The following is a 13,247-nucleotide window of genomic DNA, read 5'->3' on the forward strand; positions in this document are numbered from 1 at the left end:
GACTATATATATATTGATATGTTATATATTTGTGTGATTATTATATTAATTGCATAAGTTTATGTGTTTTATCAAATATTTTAAAATTATTATTATTATTTTTATTTACTTAACAAGAATAAATTAACTTAATAAAATTAAGATGAAAGTTAACTTGATAAAAGAAGCCGATATAAATTCATAAAATTTGCACTTAACCTATTAGTGCAATCCTAAGTTCATTTTTTTATTGGGTAAATTATGCTGATAATTCTTATACTTTACTTCTTATATTATTTTGATCCCTATATTTTTAATTTACTTGATTTTGACCTTTAATTTTTTTTTTATATTTTGTCTCATTTTAGTCCAATTGATAACAGTAGTTAAGATTTTTAATAAAAAAGGTGCATGTGAGTGGCACATGCCTTGTTTGTAGGGATAAGAGAGGAGAGAGGTGGGTCATGGTTCGGCTGGCGATAAAGGTGGGAGTAGGTTGTAGTTGCGCTGAGTAAGGAGGATAAGGGAGGTCACAACTATGCTGAAGGAGGGTGAGGGGTTCATGCTAGGTTGAGAGAGGAGTAGGGGAGTCGCCAATGTGTACGGTTAATGTTTGAATTCTCTGTATGAATAATATCGAGTGTAAACTACAAACCAAAGCACCTCAATACCAACTTCTGAATAGGGTGATTGTTGGAGATAATAAACCCAAGTTGACTCTAAATTCTCTCAAATCGATGACTTGAAGATAGATTAACTATGTATGATCAAACAATTTTGGATGTATGATGTGATGACAGGTTTCATTATACATTGCTTCACTTATTGTCCTCCTAGAATTTGTCATGCTCTAAAGTTTTTTCTCTATTCCCGGTCTTGTTTGTTCCAGTGTTGAATTTCCCTTGATTCTGGAGAGTGCGGGATCAGGTCCGAAGTGCCTAGAAGTGAGTCGAGAAAATCTGGACTGAAAGACCAGGGCCGCACATGCAGGGATGTGGGTCTCATCCAGCATGCACACTGCCTAAAAGGTAGGTGCGGAGTGAGGTACGAGAAGGAGTCATCGCACGTGCGGGGTGAAGGCCGCATGTGCGGGAAGACGCTCCACACGTGCGAGAATGGGCGACGCACGCGTGGGCTTCTAGGTAGCCCAAAAATCTGTGTTTTTCTTTCTTTTGGGGCTAAGTGTATCTCATTTATCCTATAGCTCTCTCTCTAAAAAACATATTTCTTTCTCTTCTCTCTACATTCCACACCAAAACACCACAAGATCTTTGATTCCTCCAAATCCGTACACATTTTGACCCAAGTCCCGTCATCAAAGTTGGAGAGAAAAGCAAGAACTACATTGTGTGTGGTGAAGATTGAGTTTTGGCACCTTTTGATTCTAGGGTTTCTTCTCTCATCTTCTCCAAAACTTGAGGTAGGGATTCCTTTGAGTTATATATATATATATATATATGTTTTGCAATGATGATGTGTTTTAAGGGTTTTCTTGAAGTTATTACATTACTTTTGATTTTGTGGTTCAAAATGTAGAAATTTTCAAAAGTGGGTTTAAATCTCAACCTTTTTTTGTTAATCCTTGAGGGTTTCACTTTCATTAATTTAAGAAAGATGATTTTGGTGGGATTTCACTAAGGAAATGGGGAGATTTTTTGGTTTTGATAAAGAACTCTAGAAATTAGGGGTTTTGGAAAATATGGAAAAAAAAACCTATGGATTTCTTCCTTTTTCTTGTGTTAAAAGAATGAATGAGTGTAGATTTCATAATCTGGATTGCAAAATGGCAATTTTCTTGATATATGATAATTGAGAATTTATTTTAAAATTATTGTTAAATGCATGAACATGTATAGTTGTGAGATGGCAAATTGTTGTATACCATGGATTATGAGAATTGTAAATCGTGGAAATTGATGTTCGAAACATTACATATAGTCTTGAAGAGACTAAATTGTTAAGAATTGTACATGAGGAGAAAATATTGCTATGTGTTGATAGCTTTGGTTGTGTACATGGTTATTTTGTGAAATAACATTAGAGAGAGGAAATTGGAGAAACGTTTTGAGGCATTAATTATTGCGTTACATATCCATTCAACTTATTATTATTATTATTATTATTATTATTATTATTATTATTATTATTATTATGCATTTGAATTGAGTTTGGAAATGCTTACATTGAGAAAAGAATATTTTGAATGAGAACTATTGAAATGTTATAGGGTAAATACATTGGTAAGTCCAGATAGGAGGTGTAGATGAAATGGATAAGTTGGCCTGAGTGTTTGAGGTGAAAGACCGAAAACACGGGCGGAGGAGGTACCACTTCCCTTCCGGTTAGCAACCGGTAAAGTGGGGTTTTTGGTAGTGCTAGTTGAGCCTACTTGCAAACACCAACCTAGGAATTACCTGAGTTGTATTTACCACCCGCATTGAAGAAAATTGTAAATTTCAGAATTGTTGAGATTTCATATTGTTGTTGAAAATGATGATATTTTGAAAGAGCATGTAAATGGAATTCTCTTTAATTTGGCATTGCATGACATTTGCATTGAATACTTGAAATCTTGCATAACTGTATATACTTTGTTAAGGATTCTCTACTAGGCTTTATGCTCACCCCTATGGGGTTTTGGTACAAGAAAGGATGTAGTGATCTCGCCAAGTTGAGGGCGTGGACATATTTTGTGAAGAGTAATTAACTCTGTTTTGTTATGAGCTATTTTGCTAGCCAAGGGCTATTCATGTATGGGTCCGAGAGGCCATTTTTGTGTAACCAGGCTTAACCCTTGGAAGTTGTAAGCCCATGAGAGCATTTTATTATTTTTGGATATGATACTCTACATGCTATAGATTCATGTATTTTCATACTGTTGAATGTATAATTCGCATGTGGAACTTTTGTATAAACCTTGTGGATTAATGATGTAAAGTTTGGAGAATCACTATTTTTATTAGGTGGATGTTGATTGATGTATTTAATTTATGTTGGATTATTTCAGGGCGTTACATATGAAATTGCGAATTACTTTTTCACCGGCCTAATTGATTCTAGATATTGCAAAAAATGGCCTATGGTGGTGACTTCAGACCAATATTCTAGGTGTAACTAAGTTTCTAGTATTCACATATATTGCAATTAATATTTCATCAATCCAATCAACTTTATTTTGATTCTTTTTTATTTTGGTTTATAATTTTGTTGTGTTTTTTATTTTGATTATTTTTTATTTTAGGTTTTTTTTTTTTTTTTTTTTTAGATAAGTAAGTCATATTATAACCAAAAAAGAAAGATATACAATGAAATTCAATACATATATTTTGTAGGGAGAACAAAAATAAACAAAAACAAACTATTCCATCAAAATAAACAAAACTAAGCCTATAAAAGACAAACACAACATTCACAACAAAAAGGATTCAAAATTTCCCTCTAGCACTCTTCAAGTTATAAAGTTTCGGTTTGAGTTTTCTTATGTTATCCTCCTTTGTAGTCTCCTTAGGGGTCACTTGGAGATGGACTCCCTATATTTTTTCGGCTCTTTATTTGGCACAATAACTTTTGACTTAATTCTCCATTCCCTAACTCTCTCATATCGCATGATTCAAGGACATCACAGGCATCAGATGTTGAGGGGACGGAAAATCATCTCTCTCTCTCTCTCTCTCTCTGTCTCTTTGTTTATCATTGTCGTTGAACCTTGCCCACCACCTCTCTCCTTTTTCTTAACCACTTCCCATTTAGTCGGAATTTGTATTTTAGTCTCCTTGACTCTCCACTCTTGTTTGAAAGAGGAAAGGTTCAAAGTCTTTGGCTTTTGAGGGCACAAATTAATGGTATGACCAAGCTCCAAAGGAACATTATACAACTTCACTCACAACGGCACACTCAAAAATTCACACTTTGATAGTTTTAGTCCAGGTTGCCATTTTTTAACAATAATCAATCTAGCCCCAACGTAATACGAGTCATCTTTCAAATTTGTCCATAGCCTCTTCACTTTTCACATTAAAAATAAAAAAAACTATTATCAATGGAGACAACATCCTCAAGTAAATTTCTCTAAAGTTTTTCTGCCTAAGTTTTCACATAATGGAAAGAGAATCGTTTATCAATGAAGTATCCAACAAAGGCATTTTCCCAATGGGAAAGGCCTTTTTTTGAAATCTCAATAGGGACATTGTACATGCCATCTACTGGGTTCTTAATCTTATGGGCACCTATTTTATACTTCAATTTTGATACCTTGTTAAGCTCTTCTTTAACTAAAGAGCTCCAAGGTTGTAGAGGCTTACCTGATATAGGAGGTGTATCACCGTCAAGACATTCACCCTTGCCAGATTATGTGTCTTTCATATGCAGTTCAACCGAATCATCATTTCTACAAGCTCGCACATTTTTATCACTCTTCCGTTGCTTGGTGCCCATTACTTCTCTCCTTTGATCAGCACTGAGTAAGCCAAGTTTATTTGACGTTATCATTTTGTTTGCCGCCAATGGGGACACAATGGCCAATTTTGGCCACTGCTCAAGATCAGTTAGCACTTTATTTGGTGTGTTCCATGCATTAGGTGTTTGATGCTGCTTTGATGATTGCTCAGTTAAGACTTGCATTTCCACAGTCAATCACAATTGTGGTGTACCAAGATTTTCACACAAGCATAGATTGACACAATCACACTTGAATGAGCTATCCTCTGATTCTACATCCCTTAATCCCCTCTTATTTTCATTTGAGGGCCCTTGCCGTGGTCCTACAAAATCTCCAAATAAAAGAGATTTGGGGGGTCCTCGGATGCATGTAGACCGGTGGGGGAGTATAGTAGGTATATCATCGGCGGATAGTTGAGCATCCACCTGATTATCAAACTCCTTCAAGGATACCTTGGTTGATTTGCACTTGGCAGATTTGCTTTTGATTTACTCTTAGCTAATTTGCTCTTGGCTAGTTTGCCCTTCTTCAATGATAGCTTGCTACCCCCCCCTCTCTCTCTCTCTCTCTCTCTTTCTCTTCTTAATCATCTTATTATAACTCAGTAGTAGCGTTTTCACTGAGGCATTTTGTCGAACAGGTGAAGGGTGACTCAAGACCAGCAAACAAAGCTCTCACAGCTGCGAAGATGCTATCGGAGCTCTCTCACCTCGGCAAACCAGTGACTGAGTTGGCACTAATGATCTCTCCATTGATGGACTGAAAATTTCTTTCCGGCGACGAGGTATGAGCAGCGAACAGTCAGCGGTGGAAAGTGAGCACGGAGGAGCAGTTGGTGACGACCACTTGCAACAGCTTGTGTGCTCGTCTAATGCCTTCTTACTTCGAGATACCAAGTAACAAGCCCAACATTGTGATGTAGATAGAAGTGATGTTACTGTAATTACAGGCAACAGAAGCGTGGTGGATGGTTGGACTACTTTTCAGATCAGCCACTGTTGGGGGAGCCTCTATTTGCACACACCACTTCCCCTCTCCTCACACACTTAATGATATTTTTTTTATTACATTTTTATCCTAAAATAAAATTACCAAAATATCCCTTTCTTCTCCAACCAAAACCCTAACCCTAACCCTAATACCCAACACAGTGCCTCCCCTCCGGTTATCTCCTTCCTCCCTCCGGCGCCTCCCTCCAACCTCCTTCTTCTCGAATTGAAGCTCCACCCCACCCCATCGTTTGTCGCTCACTCACCCTCCCCGCCACCCCCGTAACCCCTCACTTCGGGACACAACACCACCGCCGCCGCAGCTTCTACCCTTTCGTGACCCTCAATTCTGCACAGAGAGAGAGAGAGGAGAACCTAGATTTGGGAAGGGGTGGGAATGGCAGCCCCCTTTTCACGACCCTCAGCTTCCACCCCACCGCAGCCCCTTTTCAGGACTGCGAGGGGAGAGAGAGGGAGATCGAGGGGATGGGGTGGGCGTCGCGGTAGTGTCGCCGGTGGGTGGAGGAAGGGGTGGGAATGGCGATTGGAAGGGAGATGGAAACGATGGTGTTGCGTCTTCGCCGGCGAGGTGGTTGCCGGCGAGGTGGTCGCCGGTCTGAAAGGTACACAGTGGTCACCGGTTTGGAAGGTTCGGAAGGTGTGTGGATTGAGGGATAAAATTGGAACAAGAGTGTGTGGAATGAGTATATATTTTATTTTTTATTTTTGTAGGTGTGTGTATTAAGAAATATGTGCAAATAGAGGATTGAGTGTGTGCAAATAGATGCTCCCCACTGTTGGTAAAGTTCGAATTTTTCTACGACTGAGGCCCGGTTTGATGTGTTTTGTTTGAGCAAATTACACCAATAGCCCTTATATTTTACCTTTTGTGTCATTTTGATCTTTAGACTTTCAATTAGATCAATTTTGACCCTTTAATTTAGATTTTGTATCAATTTCATCCAATTGATTACACCATTAGTATTTTTGATGAAAAACATCACTAAATTGTCTGAAATTAACTCAGTGAGTTAAATAATTTATAATTTTGCCTTGAAAAGCATGACATGTCACTTATGTGCATATTTTTTATTAAATTATAAGTAATTTGATTAAATTGAGACAAAATCATAAATTCAAAATCAAAATTGAATCAATTTAAATTATAAAAATCAAAATGATACAAAGATCAAAATATAGGAACTATCAATATAATTGTCCTTTTTGCTTTGTTTGCAGATGGGCAATGGAGATGTATGGAAGTGGTGGTGTTTGGCGTTGGGCATCTCTTGCAAAGATGGAAATGAAAGATGATAGGATTGAAATGTCCATTATGTCCCTAAAAATTGGTCACATGGTTTGTACATGATCAGTTTCTATTAAAAGTCTCAAGATGTTATTAATTGGACGAAAGTGAAATAAAATAAAATAAATTAAAAATTAAAATCGAACAAATTAAAAATATATGACTCAAATTAATACGAGAGATAAAAATATATGGAATACCAACATAATTTACCGTTTTTATTCACACTTACAATAGATTATGATGAGTGTAGGCCATGTGCTTGAGGGCCGAATTATTGGTTTTGTATGTAGACCATCTTTTAATTTGAACCAAAGGCTGTTTTATGTACTTATTTGTTTAATTCATTGTTGGTATACAATGTTCAGCTTTAAATTATGTATTTAATTTCATTGTGTTTCATTTCATAATTGGGATGCTAGTATATTGAAAAAAGGATGAATCATTACATCAATAAAGGATTGCTTGAGAAGATCTAAATAAGTATATTTTTTAATTTTTTATAAAAAGATGCGTAAAAAAATATAGAGATGATGTGACCCAAATAAATATACTTATTTAATTTAAGCCAAATGGTACCAATAATAGATAATTTATATTAAAATTGGACTACAAAAGCTACACTTGAGTTTTCTGAAAAAATGAAATAAAAAAGTGTATTTACTAATTACTAAAATTTTTAGGACATTAACTTGATTTATCAAAATAAGCTAATTTGATTTCAAAAGAACTTTTATCCCGAGTAAATTTCTTTTTATGAAACTATGACTACTTTTATCCTGAGTAAATTTCTTTTTATGAAACTATGACTTGAAAAGTTATTGTTAGGGTATATTACACTCACCTCTCTTTGAATTAAGAAAATATAATTACTCTTATACTTTTAACATAATATATTGATCTCTCTTTCTCGAAGTCTAATAATTGAAAGAAATGATAATATCATTTTTTTCGTTTATACAACTAACAAATTATTAATAAAAAAGAATATAATTGTTATGCGAATTAAAAAGAGACCAATATAATTATATACAAAAATGTAGGATTAATTTTTTTTTTTTTCAAACCTCTAATGTAATTTACAAATATTTAGAGGCCTGAAAGATAAACTTGATCTAACACTCGCTTTCATTTCTCTCAAGCTTTCAATTCTTTGGCTCAATGTCACTCTCTGTCTCTTTCCCTTGCACTCAAAGAAAAATCAAGTGCAAACCCAGACCTGAAATTAAGCAACAATGTTAACTCTTTCCAGTGTCCAGCATAAGTTACACTTTCACTTTCTTTCTCCTTAAATTCTCTCCATTCCTCATTGCATTGCAGCTGTGTAGCTCTTCTTATTGGGTTCATTTCATTGTTTTACCACACCCAAAAAAAAAAAAGGGTCTTCCAACTGTGGTTTTTGCTGACAAAAATGGAGACCAAATGGTGGGTTTTGGCAATGGCAGTGGCAGTGACAATGGCGATAATGGGTATTGCGGATGGGGATTCGTCAACGCCCACTGTGGTGAAGATTGTGAAGGGAAAGAAGGTTTGTGACAAGGGTTGGGAGTGCAAAGGGTTGTCCAAGTACTGTTGCAATGATACAATCTCAGACTACTTCCAGACCTACCAGTTTGAGAATCTCTTCTCAAAGAGAAACACGCCGGTGGCCCATGCAGTGGGATTCTGGGACTACAAGTCTTTCATCACTGCCGCCGCTGAATACCAGCCCCATGGCTTTGGCACCACCGGCGGCAAGCTCACGGGAATGAAGGAGGTCGCCGCCTTCCTCGGCCATGTTGGCAGCAAAACTTCTTGTAAGTCTCTTTCTATTTTGTAACTTCTTTCTTTCTGTTTGCTTCCCAGGAAATTTTGCTGCACAACATATATTTTATCATGAAAACAATATCATGAAGATGACCATGAAAGATTCTTCACTTTTAGATTATACATACAATAAAACACCACACACTAATCAAATGATGAAAAATTTTCATAATACATTTCATTATATTTTTTTCATGATCCCTAGTATTATTCATTTTATTTAGATAAGAGAAATGGAAACTTTGTAAATTTTGCTGCACAGCATATATTTAGACAAGGGAAATGGAAACTTTGTAGATGTGTTAAATTACAGTTTTGGTCTCCCAAAATATGAGGTTTATATCATTTCAGTTTTAAATTGTGTTAATTTGTAGTTTCCAGTGTATAAAAATATTTTAATTTAGTACTCAACAAAATGCCGTCAATGGACACCATCAAAGTCAGGATAAATGTAAAAACTCACTTACAAAATTATAATTTTAACTTCAGAAAATATGTGATATATGTCTTAATATGAAAACATACTTTGAAAAAATTATACTTCTAGTCCCAAAATATAATAACTGTCTTATTTTAAAACACTTTTTATATATTGGACACCAATTGATACAATTTAAAATTTTAAAAACCAAAATTGTACAAACCTAATACTTTGGAACCAAAATTGTAATTAATCATTGTTTGTGGTGTGAAGAAATGTTGATTGTCTTGACTTCCATTTGGTTTGATTGAACTGAGTTATTTTAATAATTCAAATCATGGTATGTTATTCTTTTAGGCCATATTTGTTTGGGTGGACATGAGCTTGGGATTGGACTAATAGTTCAATAAAATTATTAATCCGATGTTTGGTTAAATAATTGAAGTACGGACTAATTATTTTAAACTTGATTATTAGTTAAGATAGGATACATAATCCAACGGATTCGTAATCCTAGGACTATTAGTCATGGGAATGCTAATCCAATCTGCCCAAACAAACATGGCCTTAGTGTTTTATCTTAGCAACCTAACGGAGTGTTAGGTGCTCAAAAATGTATGGTATTTTTTTTTAATATGAGATTTGATTTTTATGATAAATAATTTTAATATGGATTTGATTGATAATAAGATGAGTTTGAAAAGAAAAAAAAAAATTTATAGGGTGTTGGATTGAATTGAGTACTTTAAATTATAGTGATGTATTCAAGGACTTTATGATTGACAACCAAGGCATAATTGGACTGGTTTTAGATGAAGCCCAGGGCTATTTGTTTGCTTTGGATTTCATTGAACATATCTAAAATGAATTTGGGGATTTCCTGTTCACCTAGTAATTTTGTTTTTTATTCCATATGAGAATATATGATTTCAATTGATTCGAAACAAATTGGGCAACTTCTGATTTATTTAGTGTTGGCTTGAGTTGATTTATCATGTTGTTCTCTTAGGACTTATTAATTGACTAGGGGTTAATTGATTTGCTTATTTTTCCCGGTGTTTTTCCACAATTTTGAAATGATTTTCAATTGATCTTTTCTTCAAGTATTGTTTTGATTTTTTTTAAATTCATGCAAGAACAAACTACATTTTAGGATTTTTATTTGTCTCTCAGGTTTGGCTTTAATAAATTTGATTAGTTAAGTTGCATTTAAAGGTTATTGTAATTGATGGCAGGTGGTTATGGAGTGGCCACAGGAGGACCGTTGGCGTGGGGCCTTTGCTACAACAAAGAAATGAGTCCAAGCCAATCTTACTGTGATGACTCCTTCAAATACACCTATCCCTGCACTCCTGGTGTTGAATACTATGGTCGTGGTGCTATTCCTATTTACTGGTATTCTCTTCTTCTCTCTATATTCTATACACTTCATTTTTCTTTTTCTTTTTCTTTTTTTGTGTGTGTGTGTTTGTCTACTGGTTCCAAGATTGTTAAAATCGAGATCCTACGTTAGATCGTAAAAGGTATTTATAGGATCGGATTGTTCAATCGGATCGACGATCGTAAGATCTTACCGAAAAGACAAATTACGTAATCATTTAATTTAAATAAATATTTCTTAAAAGTATACACAAAATGAGCCTATATTCTATTAAAAAGAAGTGAAAATATTGAAAAAAATATAATACTCCATGTAAAATGTGCATATAATATTATACAATAGAAAACTCGATGGTAAAAGTTTTGTATTTCATCAAAAAAGAAGGTGAGGAAAAAAAATTCTATAACAAAATACTTTACAATTTACAATAATGCATAAAAAGTGGGAAAAAAAATATTTAACAAAATTGGATATGAAAATAGATTAAGAACTCAAAAGAGCAGCTTAATCGAATGATAAAGTTTGTCGCTAACATCCCTGGTGGTGCGGATTCGAGTCACAAAAATAATCTCTCAAAAAATTGAGATAATGTTGCAATCATCTTACCCTCCTTAGACTCCGCTAAAGCTAAGTTTGTTTTTCCAACTAGTTAATTTTTTTTAATTACCGCAATATTTGAATGTTTGTTTCCTAGTTTGTTTTTTTTAGTTTATTTGATTCAATACTACTTAATTTGTATTATTTATTTTGACCAGATAAATTGGTATTTAGACAACAAATATAAAATTTACAATAAAATATGTCATACAATACAAAACAAGACTTGTAAATTGGATGAGATAAGATCAAATTCGGATCGGGATTTCACGATCCTATAAGATCTCATTACTAGGATCAAAAGATCCTACCCATAAAGAATTTTTTACATGATCCGGATCGATTGTACTGAAATGGATCGTAAGATCCGGATCGGGATTCTCATAACCATGGTTGGTTCCCATCAACATCAGTGATCGAGCCATCCGTTTCTGCGTTTGAGTATTGCTTTTGGTTGAGGTTGTTTCTTGAAGCAACATCAAGATGGATTTATTGTCTTTTGTAATTTACTTCTGTTTTAAGTCATAGAAATTGTTGTGAAACTACTTTATTTAGCTGTTTTTTAGGCAGAATATTGATTGCTTGTTATTATTACTATTATTTACTTTTCATTCCCACAGGAACTACAACTATGGAGCTACAGGGGAAGCCCTAAAAGTTGACCTGTTGAGCCATCCAGAATACGTAGAACAAAATGCAACCCTTGCTTTCCAGGCAGCAGTGTGGAGGTGGATGACACCAGTGAAGAAGTCACAGCCTTCCGCTCACGATGTTTTCGTTGGCAACTGGAAGCCCACCAAGAACGATACAATGGAGAATAGAGTTCCAGGCTTCGGCACCACCATGAACGTCCTTTATGGAGATAATGTTTGTGGGCAGGGTGATGTTGATTCCATGAACAACATGGTCTCTCATTACCTTTACTACCTGGACTTGATGGGAGTTGGCAGAGAGGAGGCAGGTCCACATGACAAATTGTCCTGTGCCGAGCAGAAAGCTTTCAACCCATCCTCTACCACCAGTTCTTCTTAGAGCTAGTACTATTGGTTCATACTCTTCGAAACAAGAATGATAAATAAGAAGGCCAACTAAGATCACATTTTGAGTTACAAGTCGATTTTATTGTGTGAAGCCCAGTTTTTAGTATTGAGATTTATTAAAAATTGTGGGTTGATTTTGTGCAGGAGCACGGTGGTGTTGTTTTGTAAATGTTGGAGCTTCTTCCTATAATAGATGTGCATTATGTAGTCATGATACTCCCAATGTTGTATGAAGTATGAACCTTTATATACTTATATGTTTCAATTGTTCAGAACTGAAAAATCCAGTGGTGCTCTCTCTCTATCTTCCTTCGGTTGGTTGGTTGGTTGGTCAATCAAATGGTAAATCCAATAGAAATTCTAGTCACGGCCTTATGGAACAAGAAAAGAACAGTTTTCAGTCCTAAAGACATAACAATCCATTGATAATGATGATTACATATTCTAGTGATCACCGCCTTTTGGAACAACAGTAGAACAATTTTCAGCTTAGCTTAAAAGACATAACAGTCCATTGATAATGATGATTAGGGATATAAAACCCTATTTTTGGTGTTTTATCCGGTCCAGATGAATACCAAGTTGTGAAATATCTGTAGCTCAAAGTTCTATGTGTTCAGATTGTAGGACAGCGTACAAATTATCTAAAATTGTCATTACAGGTGTTAACTGACTTTTTTTTTTAGGGACAAGCATCAATAAATCCCATATTCCCATCTTATATACTAATAAGTCTTTTTCAAAACGTTATGAACTCAATAGTCCCATCTGTGTAAAAATTACTTAATTAATCAATATATTTAGCCCTGCATTAATGGTTGGAGAAATTCTATTTTCACACACTTTTTTGTCTCTGTGTACACATTTAATGGAAAAAAAAAAATTAATGACAATTTTACCATGAAGCACAATAACCATAATGGACATCAACACACATTACAAATTAAATTCAGATTTTCTCTACACACATCTTTAAAAAAAAATAATAATTCTCAATGCACATATTTTGAAAAAAGAAAAACTAAGTGCCTCCATTGTTTTTCACTTCCTCTATTGTTCTCCATTGCTTGCTACACTCCATTGTTACACTCTATCCATTGCTTGCATAAACTACTTTGATATCAAGTACCAAAAAATTGTAAAACATTCGAAACTACAAAACCGAATCAATTTAAAAAATTCAAAAATTAAGTATTGAAAATTTATAAATAATTCGGAAGTTCATAATTGAAAATGTACAATAATTTCGGAAGTAAACAACCGAGAAAGACTATCTTATTTGGAAAACCA

At 34.7% G+C, this 13,247-nt stretch overlaps 1 protein-coding gene across 1 annotated transcript; it reads left to right on the top strand.

Annotated features, from left to right (window-relative positions):
* Window positions 1-7,832: 7,832 nt before the first annotated feature.
* LOC114272686 (chitinase-like protein 2) lies at window positions 7,833-12,240 on the top strand. The gene is made up of 3 exons (XM_028214406.2): window positions 7,833-8,508; window positions 10,175-10,334; window positions 11,538-12,240. The coding sequence occupies exons 1-3, from the start codon at window positions 8,124-8,126 to the stop codon at window positions 11,947-11,949; spliced, it is 957 nt and encodes a 318-aa protein (XP_028070207.1). The 5' UTR covers window positions 7,833-8,123; the 3' UTR covers window positions 11,950-12,240.
* The last annotated feature ends 1,007 nt before the right edge of the window (window positions 12,241-13,247 follow it).

Source organism: Camellia sinensis, chromosome 7 (genome assembly GCF_055761805.1).
Source record: "Camellia sinensis isolate YWXY chromosome 7, ASM5576180v1, whole genome shotgun sequence".
Classification (NCBI taxonomy): domain Eukaryota; kingdom Viridiplantae; phylum Streptophyta; class Magnoliopsida; order Ericales; family Theaceae; genus Camellia; species Camellia sinensis.

Excerpts from the sequence above, each read along its gene's own strand:
- LOC114272686 (XM_028214406.2), top strand. The coding sequence starts at position 8,124 with ATGGAGACCAAATGGTGGGTTTTGGCAATGGCAGTGGCAGTGACAATG. Across the intron at positions 8,509-10,174 it reads TGTTGGCAGCAAAACTTCTT|GTGGTTATGGAGTGGCCACA; the intron begins GTAAGTCTCTTT and ends AATTGATGGCAG. Across the intron at positions 10,335-11,537 it reads GGTGCTATTCCTATTTACTG|GAACTACAACTATGGAGCTA; the intron begins GTATTCTCTTCT and ends TCATTCCCACAG.